Source organism: Castanea sativa, chromosome 12 (assembly GCF_040712315.1).
Source record: "Castanea sativa cultivar Marrone di Chiusa Pesio chromosome 12, ASM4071231v1".
NCBI lineage: Eukaryota > Viridiplantae > Streptophyta > Magnoliopsida > Fagales > Fagaceae > Castanea > Castanea sativa.
In genome coordinates, this window is record NC_134024.1 from 12091753 (window position 1) to 12111173 (window position 19421).

At 39.0% G+C, this 19421-nt stretch overlaps 1 protein-coding gene across 3 annotated transcripts; it reads left to right on the top strand.

Moving 5' to 3' along the window:
- The first annotated feature begins 7196 nt into the window (after positions 1–7196).
- On the top strand, positions 7197–18298 carry LOC142618319 (silicon efflux transporter LSI2-like). Of its 3 annotated transcripts, none has more exons than XM_075791230.1 (4): positions 7197–7432; positions 8197–9505; positions 9637–9826; positions 17902–18298. In XM_075791230.1, the coding sequence occupies exons 2-4, from the start codon at positions 8315–8317 to the stop codon at positions 18162–18164; spliced, it is 1644 nt and encodes a 547-aa protein (XP_075647345.1). In that variant the 5' UTR covers positions 7197–7432; positions 8197–8314; the 3' UTR covers positions 18165–18298. The 3 variants fall into 3 exon arrangements, with proteins under 3 accessions (XP_075647345.1, XP_075647344.1, XP_075647346.1); XM_075791229.1 differs by having other exon boundaries at positions 8220–9505; XM_075791231.1 differs by having other exon boundaries at positions 7197–7408; positions 8220–9505.
- The last annotated feature ends 1123 nt before the right edge of the window (positions 18299–19421 follow it).

Sequence of the window (19421 nt, forward strand, 5' to 3'; positions counted from 1 at the left end):
TCGTCCTAGCCTCATTTGTTGGAATGCGGGGTAGTAGAGGATGTCTACAGAGTTACCATTGTCTATCAACACCCTTCTGGTCATGTAGTTAGAGATGAGTAGGGTGATGACTATCGCGTCATCATGTGGGTGATGAAGTCGTCCTGCTTCCTCGTCCGTGAACGTAACGGCCAGCTGGTCTACTTCCCCGGTCCTAGAAGGTCGTCCGGACAGCTGGATGTTCTGCACCACCTTCAGATATGTCTTCCTTGACTTGGATGACTGGGCCGTCGAGTTTCCTCCTATAATTACCCTTATTTCTCCAAGTGGGGGTCGTGATGATTCTTCCACCTTGGCTTTCATTTTCTCATCTTTTTTGGTCTCGTCCAAGGAAGTTCCTCAATTTTCCTTGTCTAATGAGATTTTCTATCTGCTGCTTCAAATCAAAGCACTCGTCCGTGTCATGCTCGTGGTCTCTATGAAAGCGACAGTACTTGCTCTTATTACGCTTGTTGGGGTCTCCCTTCATTTTATCCGGCCACTTCAAGAACGGATCGTCCTTGATCTGCGTAAGAACCTGCTCTAGTGGCATAGTCAGGGGGGTGTATTGCTAATTCCTCGCAGAGGAACTCGCCTTCTTACTATCCTTATCCTTCCTCTCGTCTACCCAAACTTTCTTTGGACGAGGTCCCTGATCCGGATAACGACGGTGACCCACTTCCGAGCGTTCTGCCCTTTTTCTTTTCTTGGCTATGATAGCGTCTTCAGCATTCATAAAATTCTGGGCTGAATGGACGAGCTCGGCCATAGTCTGTGGTTCCTGCTCGTAGAGCTTATGAATGAACAAGTCAGAATTGACCCATTATGGAAAGCGGCCAGCAATAACTTGTCATCCATCTCGTCCACCGTCAAGGCCTCTCTATTAAACCGAGTGATAAAGGATCGCAAACTCTCATTTTTCCCTTGCTCTATAGTCAGTAGACTAGAGGAGGAACGTTTGTGATGCTGTCCTCCAATGAAATTGTTGACAAACAGCTTACTCAACTCTTCAAATGATCCCACCGAGTTTGGGGGAATCTTACTGAACCACACTCGCGCTAGTCCCTTGAGTGTGGTGGGGAAAGCTCTGCACATGATCTCGTCCGGGACCCCCTGCAGGTGCATGGTCATCTTGAAAGTTGCAATGTGATCGCAAGGGTCATGATTTCCATTGTACGAGTCTAAAGAAGGCATTTTGAATTTCGGGGGTAGAGGATGACTGTTGATGGAAGCTGTGAAAGGGGAGTCCGTTCGATGGACCATATCGTCTACTGGGTTTGCCCTCCTCATATTCTCCCTCATCTCATCCATGGATTTCCTCATTTGGTCCATCTCTCTCTCCAAGTGCGGCATCCTTCTTGAAGTGGTACCCCTTGTCTGATTCTCGGACTCGACATTTTCCCTTCCTCCTTCCTGACTCGGGGCCCGTCCCTCCATGTGCCCTTCTTGACGCTGCCTCCTGAGGTTGATCTCCCTATTCAACTCCTGGTTCTGACGTGTCAGTTCTGCCATAGCGGCAGCCATGGATTGTATGTGTTGAATAGAAGGCGGTTGCATTACAGGTGCTGATCTGCGATCGCGAAGGGGATTACTAGATGCATCCCTACTCTCCTGGTGGCCTGGGCTAGTAGCCCTTGATCTTGTTTGAACCATTCAGCCTTTTGTCTGGGACAGAGTAACCTTTGACAACAAAAACACGATCGAACAAAAAAGGACTGGATAGTATTTGTATGCTCTACTCTTGTTAGTCTTAATTTTTCCCCACAGACGGCGCCAACTGATGATGCAAAGAAGATCAGTAGGCTGGATGCTTCGGACTTGAAAGGACCACTTGTTCTCTCTACGGCCTGAAGAAAGAAAGAAAAGCAAATCAAAAGTGACCGGGGCTGCCGGCCAAAAACCCTCCGAAGGCAAAGTTAGTTTTTCTCTCTATATTTTTGGAGTTCCAACTTTCTGGGAGTAAAATCAACGTACCTTTGCCTTGTCTGAATCAGTCTTTATATAGTGTTCTCATAGACGGTTATCGAAATTGGAACCTCCCTTGGATTCAAGGAGGCGCAAGAATTAAACGTAACTTCCATAACCGTTTAGGAGTTATGCTTCTATTTCACAACAGATACCTGACAGTTATGCGTGGGGTAAGGAATTATCACATCATATTCGGAGATTTTCCTAAGTATGATACCCTCGTCTTGGAATTCCTTAGTTGAGTGTACTTTGGTACATGCGCAGGGGCTGTCCCGTCTAACAGATAAATTCCTTCAAGACGAGGTTGTCAGCACTCTGGACGAGTGCCTCATTCTCTAGTGGTGCTTATCTCGTCCAGAGCTCTTCTTCCTTGGACGAGGTAGTTGTAGGTAGGTTTCCGAGAGTGTTTACAATTCCAGTCGGGTTACGGACGACCTGTATGGATGACTTGGAGATAGGCAAAATCGGTACTCTATCAGATGGGATATAAACAAAGAAATTGTAGTAGAATTTGAATAGTTTCTCATAGGTATTATATAAGTATCAACAAAGTAGGGTGCATATTTTAAATAAATAAAAAAGACAAAACTTTGTCCTCAAACTCTCACATGCACCAACGCTACACCACCACCATATGTATAGAGGTTATTACACGCCCTTGTTTAGTTTCTTATCAATGTGATTTGCCACTTTTAATATGAATGAAGAATAATGCACCTCCTCACTCTATATTATTCTACTAATCAATTTGAGATGCTAAAATCAAGTAGGAAACATCTAAACCATTCCCATATGGACTACACTTCTCCTTTTTCAAATTTTTTATAAAAATAAAAATTAAAATTAAAATAAAAATTAAAATAAAAATTAAAAAAAACCTATGGACTATATCACAACATTAATATAAAATTGATTATTGATGACAAGAGATTTGTGGTTTTGATAGTCAGGAATAAGCTCTTCTTCTTGTTATTGATGACAATTTTTTTATAGAGTGGTTTTTCCAAGATCATATTGGGGTTCTATATATAACATACATAGTAATACAAATTACACCAACATTAGAGAAAATTTGATTGATGAAATTGTTAATTATTAAATCAAAATTACAATTAAATATAATGCTTTAATCGTAAAAACAAATTTTTACTGTAGAGGAAAAAATCTCTCCCTTAGAAGGTATTGTTCCCTTTAGGAATGGGCCGAGGAGGCCGATGCCACCTGCACGGATTTGCTTATAAGCTGCGAGTGGGAGACGTCTCTCCCCGGTGTGGGATTGAGCAAATCCATGCAGGTGGCATCGGCCTCCTCAGCCCATTCCTAAAGCGGACAATACCTTCTAAGGGAGAGATTCGTTCCTCCACATTAAAAGGCGCGTGTAGTAGTGGTACACTCCACTTGTGAGCTCGTGCTTATAAGCTGTGAGTGGGAGGCATCTCTCCCCAGTGTGGGATTGAGCAAATCCGTGCAGGTGGCATCGGCCTTCTCGGCCCATTCCTAAAGCGGACAATACCTTCTAAGGGAGAGATTCGTTCCTCCACAATAATAATAATAATAATAATAATAATAATAATAATAATAATAATAACAACATTTGAGTTTGAGTTTAAGTTGGATTTGTTAGAGAGATAGAGTTTCATTCCTTGTTAAGTTTGGATTAAACAAAAATAATTTTGTTTTGAAAAAAGGATGAGTTTGAGTTTAAGTTGGACTTGCTAGAGAGATAGAGTTTCATTCCTTGTTAAGTTTAGATTAAACAAAAATAATTTTATTTAAATAAAATGATAATTTTATTTAAATATTGTGCTGATGTGAAAAATTGTGAGAGTTTCAGAGATTTCGATTTTATGTATATATAAATGATGAGTTTGAGTTTAAGTTGAACTTTTTTATTTTTTTGTGAGAAGGAAGTTGAACTTATTAGAGAGATAAAGTTTCAAAAATAAAATGATAATTTTATTTAAATACTATGCTGACGTAGAAAATTGTGAGAGTTTCAAAAGTTTGGATTAGAGAGATAAAGTTTCAAAAATAAAATGATAGTTTTATTTAAATACTATGCTGATGTAGAAAATTGTGAGAGTTTCAAAAGTTTCGATTATATATATATATATATATATATATATATGGGTTGGGTTCAAGTTACACCTGGTGTAACTCTAAGCAATATTACACCACTCAATATTTTTTAATTAGATGCGAATATTGACAAATCCACCGTTAGATTGCATTATCTTTATAAATTCTTTATGCTTACAAAATTTCAAGGTGATCAAAAATTAATATCCATGTCATCAATCAATTATTAAAATTCAAATTTTTGTAGTTTAAAATAATGCATAAAATATGAGTTTATGGATCAAATGGTAAATAAAACCTGATTGATATGAAAATTGACATGCATGTTAAGATATAGAACATGCAATTCAAAGGTTGGATTTTCAAAATATTAATTCAATAACAAGTTATTGGGTGGTGTAACATTGCTTAGAGTTACACCCGGTGTAACTTGAACTCAACTCTATATATATATATATATATATTATTGCGGAGGCAAGTTATTAATATTTTAATAATACAATAATTATTAAGATTAACAATGAACAATAAAAAAAAAGAATAATAATTTTACGAACTCAACGTTACTACTCACCACCAATAGTAAAAATATTTGTCTCTAGCATTACCATAAGGCCATGACGTGTAACTGTTTCATGACATTCAGTTCGATCTATTTAATGTTTCCTTAGATGTGAAAAGAGAAGTACTAAGAGCATCTCCAATGGTGTAGCTAAAAACAAAATAATAGCTATAAGAACATTTGCAACAGTGTAGCTAAATAGCTATATAGCTATTTTAGTTACACCAAAACACAAAAAAAGAAAAGGTTGCAGCAGTGGAGCTATACCTAAATTTTTTTACCTTTTTGCTACAATGCACATCTATACATATGTGTGTGCACTGTAGCTGAGAGCTAAAAAAAAAAAATTATTCCTCAGCCGGATTAAAATATTCTTTTTTTCCTTTCTTTTTCTTTTCTTCTCAACAATCTCACAATCTCTCAATTCTCTCTCTGAACTTTTAGACCTCTCATGCCGCTGCCCCCTAACCCACGCCACCGACACACGCCGTCACAGACTCAGCTCCGACCATGGCAACCCCCCCCCCCACCACCACATCAATCACAAATCCAACCATACCCACACTCATCAAACCCACCACCACCAATATCAATCACTACCTCCACCACCACGGCAACCCCCACCACCATATTAGTCACAAACCCAACCACACCCACACTCATCAAACCCACCACTACCAGGAAAAAAAAAGAAAGAAAAGAAGCAAACATGGTTTCTTCTACAATTTTTTCATTTGAACCAAAAAAAAAACTATGAACCAGAGGTTGATAGAGGCGTGGTGGTGGACCTAGTGGCATTGCTTTAGTTGGGCTGAGCAGAACTGAAGCTTGGTTGGACAGAGAACAATTGAATAAATGGAGAAGGAGATGAGGAGAAAAAGTAACAAAAAAAAGGTGAAACAATAAAAAATAAGAAATGGTTGAAAGTTAAAAGGTGTGGCTAAGGGTGGAGGAGATAAGAGGAGTACCTGTGTGGAGGAGAAAAACAAATAGGGAAAAGAAAAGAAAAGAAAGAAACGTGTATTTGGATGAAACCAAATGAGATAAATAGGAAAAATAAAATAAATAATAATAAGAAATTAAAATTAAGAAATGTTACCATAATATTTTTGCAATAAATTTTAAGTCGTAGATTATTACTATCTAATATTGGTGAGAAAAAAATAATTTTTTTTATGGTGGCGGTAGTGACAGTGGTGGTGGCAATGACTGTGATTGTTGTTTATTGTAGAGAATATATTATTCTATCATGTGGCGATGGCGGCAGAAGAGTCGGCAGTGATGGTGGTGGAAGAGTCAGTGGCGGCGATAGTGGCAGCGGAAGCGGTTGCGGGTGGTTGTGATTGTTATTTATTATAGTGGGTATATTATTTTATTATAATGGATATATTATTTTATTGTGATGTTTATATTATTTTATTGTGTAAAAGCTAAAATAGATCCACTGCTGCAGTATGTTTTGTAAAGTGAGTAGGTAAAATAGATAAAGTAACTTTTTGTGGAGCTAAAAAGCTAAATTTTTAGCTCCATTGCTATGGATGCTTTAATAGAGAATGAGACCCAAAAAATGGTCTCTAATGTATTCTTTAAACCCTGAATTTTTTTTTGTCTCATGAACAGTAGCTCATCAAATCTGATGGGCTACTGTACCTTAGCAATTGAATTTTTTTATTAAAAAATTATACAAGCTTTCTCTCTCCTCCAGATTTTTTTTCTCTCATTCTCTTTGTTGCTTCTCTTTTTCTCTCATCTCCGTTGCTTCTTTTTTTCTCTCATTCTCTCTGTTGCTTCTCTTTTTCTCTCATCTCTGTTGCTTCTCTTTTTCTCTCATTCTCTCTCTTGTCTTTTTCTCTCATCACTGTTGCTTCTCTTTTTCTCTCATCTTTGTTGCTTCTTTTTTTCTCTCATTCTCTTTGTTGCTTCTCAGAGAGAGAGAGAGAGAGAGAGAGAGAGAGAGAGAGAGAGAGAGAGAGAGAGAGAGAGAGAGAGAGAGATCTGGAATAATCTTGAATGTGAGGGAGAAAAAGAAAAAAGAAGGGGTGGGGTGGGTAGAGATAGGTGGACAAGTGTGTGGAGGAGAAAAACAAGAAAAAAGAAAAAGAAAAAAATAATGGATGAGAATGAATTGAATGAAAGGAAAAATAATACAAAAAATAAAAAATTTTAATTGAAAAATGCTACCACAATATTTTCACAATAAATTTTAAGTAATAGATTGTTATTAGTTAATATTGGTGAGTAAAAAATTAATTTTAGCAGTGGGTTTAAATCAAAACTAGTAACAAACATAAGATTTTGATGTGATTCTTGTGAAAATATTGCGAAAAATATTGTGAATATAACACTTTTCTTTGAAAAATATAATGGTTGGAAATAAATATAGGAAAAATAAATGATGATAAAAAAAAAGAAAAAAGAATGAATGAAAAAATAATATTTAAATGAGATAGAGAATGTGATAGAGAATCTGTTGAAAAGTTTATTTAGGAGATAGATAACTAAAAGATAAAATATACTGTTTATTTTCAAACCATACAAAAATTAGATGAATCTGCTGTTCATTCTCCTGGAAGATTCCGCTCTTTATACATGCCAGTCCGTTTGATAATTTGATCTTATTTTGTTCCACTTCTTTTGGAAAACATACATAAAATACATACATGCCACTGAATCTAATCCATTCCAAATGTTCAAGAAAAGATTTTTAACTTTTACATGCAAATAAGACCCGTGTCAAAATTTGGAGCTTGCAGTTTTCGTTGACTTCTTCTTGGTCAAGAGGTAGAGAACATACCTCTTTTTCAGGTTAGAAATTGTTTGTTTTCACACTTATTTTCGTTTTCAGAGAGTTTTGGTATCTGGGTATTGCATATTTGGTTGAGATTTAGCTTAGAAATTGTCTGAAATGGCTGTTCAAGAATCAAGTTGCATGCGATATAAATTGTGGGGTCATGCAGAAAGCCAGTCTGACATTTTTGCATTTGATCATACGTGTGGCGTTTTATTGGGTTCATATAAATTTATGCTTTTACAATTCTTTGCACTGAGAATTTGTGAATTTCTGATTTTTCGAGATTTACCTTGGAATCTTACTGAGATGGTTATGGGAGTGACATTTCTTGAAAATGGTCTAATAATTCATTCTGTTAATATCAAGATTTATGGGTATTGCAAAAGATGGAAAGTTTCATATCTGGCTAGATTCTGCTTTCTATATGAATTCCGGCTTCTTCTCTTAAGAATTTCTAGAAAAATAAGAACAAAGGAGGGAAAAAAAAGAGAGTCTATATTGTTACTTAGTATTAGTTGAACTCCCCAATCCCTTACATTTCTTGATTTTGAATGTTCTGTTACTTTATCATGCCTTATAGTCTATTAATTGCTGCAACAACTTTACTTGCTTATCTTCCTAGCACTTGTTATACGCTTACTATTTGCCTTCTAGCTGTTTGCTCACTGTTCTTCCATGAATTTTGCTATCTTGTAGCTTAAGTATCATGATATTGCATTGAATGAATGACAACTTCAGAAACACAGTTTAAATTAATTAATTGGTTTTTTCTAAACAGGGTATTTCTTTTCTTGCATGTAGATGTTGCAATAATATGGCATCAGCTATGGAATTTCATTAACATAGAGCCCTTGGAATAGTACAACAACAAGATTTTCTCTTGCTGAGCAGCAAAAATGGTTTTGGCTTCTTTTGTAAAAGTGGTTCTAGGCTCAATTGCTTTAGCAATCTTCTGGGTATTGGCGGTTTTCCCAACTGTTCCTTTTCTACCAGTTGGGAGGACTGCAGGGTCCCTCCTGGGGGGCATGCTAATGGTCATATTTCAAGTCATAACTCCAGATCAAGCATATCGTGCAATTGATCTTCAAATCCTTGGTCTTCTCTTTGGGACAATGGTTGTCAGTGTATATCTTGAAAGGGCAGATATGTTCAAGTACTTGGGAAAGTTGCTCTCATGGAAGAGTAGAGGGGCAAAGGATTTAATTTGTCGAGTCTGCCTGATTTCTGCCATTTCAAGTGCTTTTTTTACTAATGATACCTCTTGCGTAGTTTTGACTGAATTTGTCTTGAAAATTGCAAGGCAGCATAATCTCCCACCTCATCCTTTCCTTCTTGCCCTGGCCTCTAGTGCAAATATTGGGTCGGCAGCTACTCCAATTGGCAACCCCCAAAACTTGGTTATAGCCATTAAGAGCAAGATATCTTTTGGGAAATTTCTAATAGGAATTCTCCCTGCAATGATCATGGGTGTAATTGTCAATACCCTACTTCTTCTATGCATGTACTGGAAGTTGTTATCTATTGAAAAGGATGAGGAAGATTTAGCTGCAGAACTTATTGCAGAGGAGGAAGTGAATTCTCATAGGTTTTCACCAGCCACAATGTCACGTTTTACATCCTTCAATTCTCAGGAATGGAACTCTAGATTGGAAGTTATGGCTGTGCAAAGCTCTCCTAGCATGAGTATTCCCATGGGACATGTTGAGAACCTTAGGACCCGAACAATTCCGAGTGAGAATGAAATCCAAGGGGTTCTTAGTGGCTCATTGGAGTCTGCAAGAATTTCTAATGCATCAAAAGAGGCAGCAAATGATGTATCTTCTCAGGTAAAGAAGGAAACAATCCTTTCAAAGAGAATTTCATCAATGGATAGACTAAGAGATGTACTTTCTGTACTGTCTTCAGTGGGAAAAGATGATTTGACCAGGAGATGGAAAAAAATGTTGTGGAAACCATGTGTTTACCTTGTTACTATAGGAATGTTGATTGCTTTGCTTGTGGGTCTAAATATGTCGTGGACTGCAATTACTGCTGCGCTTGCTCTTATGGTTCTTGATTTCAGGGATGCCAGGCCAAGCCTTGAAAAGGTATAATCTGCAAGCACGTTACTTTCTACTTTTAAATTATTTTTTCCCTATAAATAAACTGTAAATCATAACTTCTTGGTGATTATGACCATTGATTGCTTGTTGGAGAGTTTATTTCTCTTCTTTGCCAGGTCTCCTATTCTCTGTTAGTTTTCTTTTGTGGAATGTTTATCACAGTTGAAGGCTTTAACAAAACTGGAATACCAAGTACTCTATGGGACTTTATGGAGCCCTATTCAAAAATTGATCGTGTTAGTGGGATAACAATTCTTGCCATTGTCATACTTGTCATGTCAAATTTGGCTTCAAATGTACCAACTGGTATGTTGATGAATTTCTTCCATATAAATTGTTTTTTTTCTATTATCTGTTTCATAATTCTTTTTTTTTTTTTTTTTGGATGTCAGATGAAATTAGCTTTTTGGACTAACACTTGTTTGTAAGTCCGTTTTAAACAATTTTTTTCCTTATTGAATAAAACGAGTTTGCCAAGCTTTCTTGTTAGCAATTTCAAGCGGTACAAAGACTAATTGAACATTGGGATGCATATAAGTTTGTTGTGCTGTCTTTAGATTTCTGGGGAATATGTTAGTGTATAGTTTGGAATTTTCATACAGATTATCTCTCCGGGACATCGTAGTATTCTCAGTTTTTATTTTTTAATTGCATATTTCTGGTTTTCACTTCTTCTCAAGATCCTTTCTCTACCTGAGACAAACTGACATTAACCTTTCTCAAGATTCTTCCCAATTTCACTTCTTCTCAACAACAAAAAATATACTTGAGACAACTGACATTAACCTTTCTCATGCATGTTCAAATCTTACTCAAGCTGATAGTACACCACCATTTTACTGAACAGGTCTTTCAGTCTGAGAAGTGTCTTTCACTTCACTTTGTACACAAACTGGCACCCTTCTGGGTCATTTCTCAAAGTCTCGGGATAATTGCAATGACAATAGCATTTCTCACCATTCACCAAGTTGTTGTTTTCAATTGACATTTTGTAAAACCATAAACAATTTTTGGATATGTTTACCCCCTCAGAATTCTGCCATAGCATTCAATTAAACAACAAACATTCTGCAGTTTGTGCTAAAAAGAAAATTTCTGGTGCGGACACAAGATACAGGCCCCCAATTATACACACATATGGGAGGAAGGGCAAAAAGAAGACGGCCCAACCTGTGGCCTTATGGATGGATTCTATTAGTTATTGGGCTTGAGATTAAACAAGCCCGAACATTTAATAATTAGGGTTTAGTGTTGTTAGCTATTTAAACACTTTTTCTGATTATTGTAAGGCAGCTTTTGACAATTATAAAAAAACGTTTGTTCTCTTTTACACTGGTGCCGACTCCAATTCCTTAGGTGCTGACTCCTAGGGTTTATCCTATCATTTTTCTGCCCTATTATTATATTGTGGTTGTCCTACGTCAATTTTGGTATCAGAGCAGACTTCCGATCCATTCAACACCACCGTAGCCAACCACGTCAAAGCAAAGCCATCAAAAACAAAAGAGAATGACAGTACCTTTCAAGTTTTTGCCCCATGAGATTTTAAACAAGCCCAAGCCAGTCCCTGCAATTCGTGTATTCCCCCAAGCCCCACATGAGTTCCTCACCCCCAAACCAACAGAGAAGCCAACAACGCCTCCCAAGCCGGTGACCACCATCCGTGCCCGCCTCTAATCTCAGAACCCACAGCCCACAAAAAAAAAAAAAAAGACCCACGAAAGACCCAGCCACCAACAGCCCACCCAAAAAAAAAAAAAAAAAAGAAGGAGAAAAGAAGAAGCAGAGACCCACGGACCCAGCCACCAACCGCCGCGAAGCCCAACCGTCACCAGCCACCAGCCGCCCACCGCCAAGAAGCCCAACCGTCACCGGCCACCAACCGCCAGCCGCCGCGAAACCCAGCGCTTCACCAACCGCCGCGAAGCCCAACCGTCACCGCTGCTGAGGACTTCGACCACCGCCGATGCCAAGGCCGAGACGAGCAGCTTCCAGCTCCGCCGATGACTCCGGCAACTCCAGCTGCTGCCTCCGTCGATGCTCCAGCCGATGACTCCACCGTTTCTTTTCTTTCTCTTTTAGTTTCTTTTGTTTCTTTTAGTTCAGCGTTATGTTTTGGGAGTTGGGTTAGCAGATTTTGTTTTAAGCTGTAATCTTTTACTGTATTTCACCCAAAAAAAGAAGAAGTTATTTTATTGTAAAAAAAAAAAAAAATTTATTGTTAAAAAAAAAAGAAAAAAAAGAAGAGATACTGTTGTTGTGACAGCCCATTGCTTGTATCGGGCTTTAATTGTTTTCACAGGTTCCTCAGTCCAAGTCAATTCACCACTTGAAGAGCAAACCATGGCTGCCTAATGCAATACGTGGAGCCACTGACTAGGGTACAATTCTGACTCTATATTTTTGGTGGATTCAATTTTATCTCATTAAAAAATATTATCTTTATGTTTTTTTATGTGCATATCCCACCATACTCCATTATCCTATCCAATTTGTGCTCAGATTAATCGTTTTACTTTTTGTGTCCTCTTTTAGTACCCACTCTAAAATTCCAAAAAAAAAAAAAAAAAAAAAACCAATTTCTTTGAAATATCTTATTCTTTTTTGTGGAGCTTCTTGGAATTTGATGTTTATTTGGGCTATCTCGTAATACTGTGAACACTGTCACTATTTGTCTGCAATTCCTTCCTTTGATTCATCGATCTAGTCTCTACATGCACCTTGCTTGACCTTTAATTTTATATTGAGAATTGATTACTTGAATTTTTTGGGAATCTCAACTGCATTCATAAATATTGTGTTGCATGCATCTACGTAGTGGTCGCGTCATGTCAAACCCTGAACATCAATCCACGTCCGAATCTAGGCCCTCTTTAGAGCAAACCATAGGAGACCTAGCTAAGAGTGTCCGTGATTTGCTGGATAGGGTAGAGCGAATTGAAACATCTCAAAGAGAGACCACTAACCATGAAGGAGATAACATGCATGGGCAAAATAACAATGGTCACTTTAATAGGGCTCCACACTTTGAACATGATCACTATAATCACTATGGTCCTAGGGATTATGATGATAGGATGTCTAAGGAAAGGATAGAAGCACCCACCTTTGATGGCTGCCTAGATCCATGGGTTTTCACTGATTGGTTACGTCAAATGGAGAAATTCTTTGACTATTACCATTGGGCTGAGAATAGGAAAGTGAGGTATGCTAGAATGAAGTTAATTGGGAGAGCTGATATTTTCTGGGAGGACCTTGAGGAAACCCTTAGGCGACGACGTGAGCCCCCCATTATTGATTGGATGGAGATGAAGGACGCCCTCTCGAGGAATTATCTTCCTCCAACTTATAGGAGCTCCCTCCTTGAGGAATGGGATCGCCTAAGGCAAGGCACTACTCCTGTGACCGAATACATAGAGAAATTCAAGGAATTCCAGAGGCGAATTCGAATAGTTGAGGAAGAGGTTGTCACACTCAATAGGTTCAAGAAAGGTTTAAATGCTAACCTACTAGGCGAGATTATCACTCGAGGAGTCACCACCTTAAGAGAAGCCTATGACCTTGCTAGGAATTGTGAGTTAGCATCCAAATCTATCTTTTGGCGACGTTCTGAGCTTCGAAGCATTCCTCCCAACCCTCAACCTTTTGGTAGCAAGCCTAAACTTGCCTTACCCCCTAAGGTCAACTCCAATAACATCCCGATACAAAAAGAGGACAAGGGAAAAGGTGTGATCAATGAGCCCTCAAGATTAGGCTCTCGCCTCCAATGCTTCAAATGCAATGGGATTGGACATGTCGCAGCTAGATGTCCCTCTAGGACCCTTGTCATTCAAGAGGATGATGAAAAGGTAGAAAGTGTTGAAGAGCTAGTGTATGACCCAAATGCTGAAGAAGTCCAAGATGTTGAGGCCGAATGGGAAGATGATCCCAGCTACCTCACGTGCATTAGAGCCATCTCCCCTCAGGTTGGTGATTCCCAGGCTGTTTTTGGTGTCCCTAGAGTGAATGTGGTAAGGCGTGCTTTGACAGAACTAAGGGAAACTGATGATTGGCAAAGAAGTGCCATCTTCCAGACTTACACTAAGTGTGGAGACAAAACGTGTAAGGTTATTATAGATAGTGGGAGTTGCATTAATGCGGTGTCCTCTAACGTTGTTTCCCGCCTAGGCTTGAAATTGATCCCACACCCTAACCCATATAAAGTTTCTTGGGTGGATACTTCCTCTATAGCCATAAAAGAAAGATGTGTTGTCCCACTTCAATTCCTCACCTACAAGGCAGAAATATGGTGTGACGTAATTCCCATGGATGTAGGGCATATTATCTTAGGTAGACCTTGGCTTTATGATTTGGATGTCACCCTTCATGGGCGATCCAATTCTTGCTCATTTATGTTTGGAGGCAAGAAGATTGTGCTTAATCCTTTGAAACCTAAGCCAGTCGACATGAGCAAGAAGCCAGAAGTACCAAAGGTGAAAGGTCTGAACATCATAAGCCCAAAGGCATTTGAAAGGGTAGTAGTTCAGGAATCCATTGTGTTTGTCTTGGTTGCTAGGGAACTTCATGGAGATACCTGTGAGGAGCAACCTGAAGAAGTGAGGTCCGTGCTCCAGGAATTTAAGGATGTTTTCCCTGAGGAACTCCCCGATCAATTACCGCCCATGCGTGATATCCAACACGCCATAGATTTTGTGCCCGGAGCGACCCTACCTAACTTGCCCCATTATAGGATGAGCCCTATAGAACATGCCGAGTTGCAAAGGCAAGTAGAAGAACTACTTAGGAAGGGTTTTGTTCGTGAGAGCATGAGCCCTTGTGCAGTCCCTGCACTCTTAACTCCAAAGAAAGATGGGACTTGGAGGATGTGTGTTGATAGTCGTGCCATCAACAAGATCACTATGAAGTATCATTTTCCTATCCCTCGGTTGGATGACATGTTGGATATGATGGCTGGAGCAACGATCTTCTCCAAGATAGACTTGAAAAGTGGCTATCATCAAATTAGGGTTCGTCCTGGTGGTGAGTGGAAAACTGCCTTCAAGACGAAAGATGGTTTATATGAGTGGATGGTTATGCCTTTTGGATTGTCCAATGCTCCTAGTACCTTTATGAGAGTGATGACTCAAGTGCTCAAGCCTTTTATGGGAAAATTCCTGGTTGTGTACTTTGATGATATCCTCATTTATAGTAAGTCTAGGGAGCAACACTTAGACCACCTAACTCAAGTTTGCACAACCCTTAGGAAGGAGAGTTTATATGGTAACCTCAAGAAGTGCTCTTTCTTTACAGAAAAGGTTGTCTTCCTAGGTTTCATAGTGTCATCTGAAGGAGTTTTTGCCGACCCCCAGAAAGTTCAAGCAATTATGGATTGGCCCGAGCCCAAAACTATACATGAGGTTCGAAGCTTTCATGGGCTCGCTTCCTTTTATCGCCGATTCATCAAAGGATTTAGTACCATTATGTCCCCCATCACTAACTGCTTGAAACATGGGGAGTTTACTTGGACAAAGGCTGCTACTAAGGCCTTCAAGGAGGTGAAACAGAAGATGACGGAGGCACCTGTCATGCGTCTCCCTGATTTCACCAAGCCTTTTGAAGTGGAATGTGATGCCTCAGGTATTGGCATAGGGGGAGTATTTAGTCAAGAGCGCCACCCAATTGCCTATTTCAGTGAGAAGTTGAATGATGCTGAGCAAAAGTACTCCACAAATGACAAAGAATTTTATGCCATTGTACGAGCTCTTTGGCATTGGCGCCATTACTTGTTGTCTCGAGAGTTTATTATCTACTCTGATCATGAAGCTTTGCACTATCTCAATTCCCAAAAGAAGCTAAATTTTAGGCACGGTAGTTGGGTTGAATTTCTGCAACGCTACTACTTTGTGGTGAAACATAGGGCGGGGGTTGAGAATAAGGCTACTGATGCACTGAGTCGAAGAGTGTCTTTGCTATCAGTCATGAGTGTTAAGGTCACTGGGTTTGAACGACTTAAGGATGACTATCAGTCATGCCAAGATTTTGGGGAACTCTACACTAGCCTAAGTAATGCTTCGCACCCCGTCTTGGATGATTATACCCTTCAGGATGGTTAATTTTTCAAAGCCAACAAGTTGTGTATCCCTCGGTCGTCAGTGAGAGATTTTCTAGTTTGGGAGATACATGCAGGAGGCCTTACAGGTCATTTTGGCCAAGATAAGACAATTGAGGAAGTGGAACGTCAATTCTATTGGCCTGGTCTTAAGAGGGGCGTTGCTAAGATAGTTGGTCAGTGTCATACATGTCAACTGGCCAAACATCGCAAGCAAAACACTTGTCTGTACACGCCTTTACCTGTGCCAGATCGCCCGTGGCAGGACGTGAGTATGGACTTTGTGCTAGGTTTGCCCCGCACCTTTAGGAAGCATGATTCTATCCTAGTAGTTGTTGATCGCTTCTCTAAGATGTCTCATTTCCTACCATGTTCTAAGACTTCTGATGCTTCTAAAATTGCAAAGCTTTACTTTGATGAGATTGTCAAGCTTTATGGTCTCCCCAAAACCGTAGTGTCAGATAGGGATGTTCGCTTCATGAGTTATTTTTGGAAGACCTTGTGGCATTTAGTAGACACCAAATTGAAATTTTCCACGGCATTTCATCCTCAAACTGATGGTCAAACTGAGGTGGTTAATCGTAGCCTAGGGAACCTCCTTCGGTGTCTAGTGGGTGAAGCCAATCGAAATTGGGATTCAATTCTTCCTATAGCCCAACTTGCATATAATAGCTCTGTCAACAGGTCTATAGGCGTTAGTCCTTTTGAGGTTGTGCATGGATATACACCTAAGAAGCCCTTAGATCTTTTGCCTATGTCCCCACATGTTAGGATTTCTGAATCTGCTGAGGTATTCGCACGACATGTTCATGATTTGCATACTGAGATTCACAAAAAAATTCAGGTAAGTAATTCTCAATATAAAATTCATGCTGATACTCATCGGCATCATGCAGAGTTTCAGGTAGGAGATTATGTCATGATTCGGATCCGACCTGAACGGTTTCCCTCTGGGACCGTTAAGAAATTGCAGGCTCGTAGTGCCGGTCCGTTCAAGGTATTGAAACGAATGGGCCCAAATGCATATGTCATTGACCTTCCTCATGATTATGGTATTAGCTCCTCCTTTAATATTGAGGATCTAGTTGCTTATAAAAGCCCTACAGCTATTCCTGATACTCCTTTTGATGAGCCTTTGCTTAATCCTATTGATGCCCCTATGCCTACCCCTTTACCCTTAAATTTGCCCTATGCACATAAAGAATCTATTGATGCTATTTTAGATGAGCAAATTGTTTCTACCAGGGATGGAGGAGTTCACCGTTTCCTAGTTCGGTGGCACGGACGACCAGATTCTGATTGCACATGGATTACTAGAGATGAGCTACAGCGACTGGATCCTGACTTACTGGAGTACTATCAGAGCTCTTCAGCTTTCCACTCGACGGAGTCGAGTTCCTTTCACCCGGGAGGAGTTGGTGCGGACACAAGATATAGACCCCCAATTATACACACATATGGGAGGAAGGGCAAAAAGAAGACGGCCCAACCTGTGGCCTTATGGATGGATTCTATTAGTTATTGGGCTTGAGATTAAACAAACCCGAACATTTAATAATTAGGGTTTTGTGTTGTTAGCTATTTAAACACTTTTTCTGATTATTGTAAGGCAGCTTTTGACAATTATAAAAAAACGTTTGTTCTCTTTTACACTGGTGCCGACTCCAGTTCCTTAAGTGTTGACTCCTTGGGTTTATCCTATCATTTTTCTGCCCTATTATTATATTGTGGTTGTCCTACGTCAATTTCCTTTCAGTAACAAAGGGATTTTTATACCAGTAATGATAACTGTGAGCTGAAAAGGCTCTCAGTTATCCATGGCCCTTGTGTACATAATATAGGGAACAAGGGATGCTCTTGCACTGAATCTGTGAGATTGTTTTTCATAAATGAGCTGGTAGCCTGGTACTGTGGTTTAATCTTTCTTTCTGCATCTCTGATTAAGAATTGTTTTTCTTTCATATACAACAACAAGAACAACGAACGAAGCCTTAGTCCCAAAATTTTGGGGTCACCTATGAATCCTTAATAGACCAGTAAGGTTTTTCTTTCAAATAAAAAGTATCTAATGATTTTGGTGATACGTCTCTAAGTTGATGCTGCATTCCGTTTGTTATGAACATTCTTGAGGTTCATGTTAATGTTCATTTCTTTCATTTCGTTTTTTTTCCCCAACATTTTGTTGATTTATGATAAATTTTTTGTCTGCTGTAAGCCATCATTCGGCATCATAAAGGCCATTTTTAAAACTATTTACATGAGAGTTCCTATAACTCATGTTAATATTGTGTAGTTCTCTTGCTTGGAGCACAAGTGGCAGCATCGGCAGCTGCAGTTTCTGCAGCTGATGAGAAGAAGGCATGGCTAATCTTAGCTTGGGTCAGCACAGTAGCTGGGAACCTCTCATTATTGGGATCAGCTGCCAACATAATCGTGTGTGAGCAGGCTCGCCAAGCTCCCCAACTTGGGTACACTTTATCCTTTTGGACCCATCTCAAATTTGGAGTCCCCTCAACTCTTATAATCACTGCCATTGGTTTGACACTTATAAGATGATGTTGATGCGCTTACACATGACACAATGTTTTTATATAATAAATTTTGTGGAGGAAGATTTTTTTCAACATTTGAGCAGTTCGAAGCTGACAAATGTTGTTTTTCTTTTAATCTCTATTTAATCATAACGTTTTTCAATAGTTGTTGAGTGATTATTTCAGATAGACATCCACAGAACAATGGGGTGAACTGTGCATCACTTGCCTGTTTATACTATTAGTTTGACCAGCTCAGTGTTAACGTTTTTCAATAGTTGTTGAGTGATTATTTCAGATAGACATCCACAGAACAATGGGGTGAACTGTGCATCACTTGCCTGTTTATACTATTAGTTTGACCAGCTCAGTGTTCGTTTTTCAGAGCGTTAAATAATGGCTGTAGTTCGCATTTGAGAGGAGTGTTTTTTCACCAGACTTCAGGTTCAATTCTTCCTTTTCTTTTATTGCAAAAGAATTCTAATTTTTTTTTTCTCTCTCTTTTTTTTTTTTTTTTCAGTCTACCAAAATAAGGATGTACATCTCATAAATAGACATGCATGTTTGTCGGAAATGAAAAGCGAAATAAAAATATCAAACAGGTCAGAGTTTAGAAAGAAGAAGCCTTTCTGAATTCAAACTACTATAATTATATATTCAAATCCCAATTCGATCTAGTAATACTATTCCGGCCTTAGTCACTTATATTTTGAGAAATCCAAAAAAATTATAATTTGTTTATTTTATAGTACTTAGTTATATGAGGTCAATTTGAAATGTTCATTGTTGTAAGATAACATTTGATCATATTCAAGAATTGGAAGCCTAGAGTCTTATGGCATGTTGGGATGTTTAAAAAAGGAGGGGGAGTAGAGTAGAGGGGAGGGGAGTAATTCAATTACCTTGTTTGGGAGTTTTTTAAGAAAGGAGGGGGAGGGATTTGGAGGGGTTTGGAGGGGTTTCAACTACCTCCAACCCCTCATTTTTAATTCCCCCAAATTAGAGAGATTTGGAGGGAGAGTAGAGCACATAAAATTATTTATAAAGTAAATTACCTAATTTACCCTTATTATATTTATAAAATTACAATGTTAAAAACAAGGGGAAGGGCTAATTACTCCCTTCCCCCTTACTAATTATAAAAACATCCAAACAAGGTGGAGGGTAATCATTCTCCTCTACTCTCCTCCCCACTACTCCCCTCCCCTCTACTCCCCTCTACTCTCCTCCCTCTCTAAACTCCCAAACAGGCCATTATAGTTTATAGCTCAACTAGTACTTC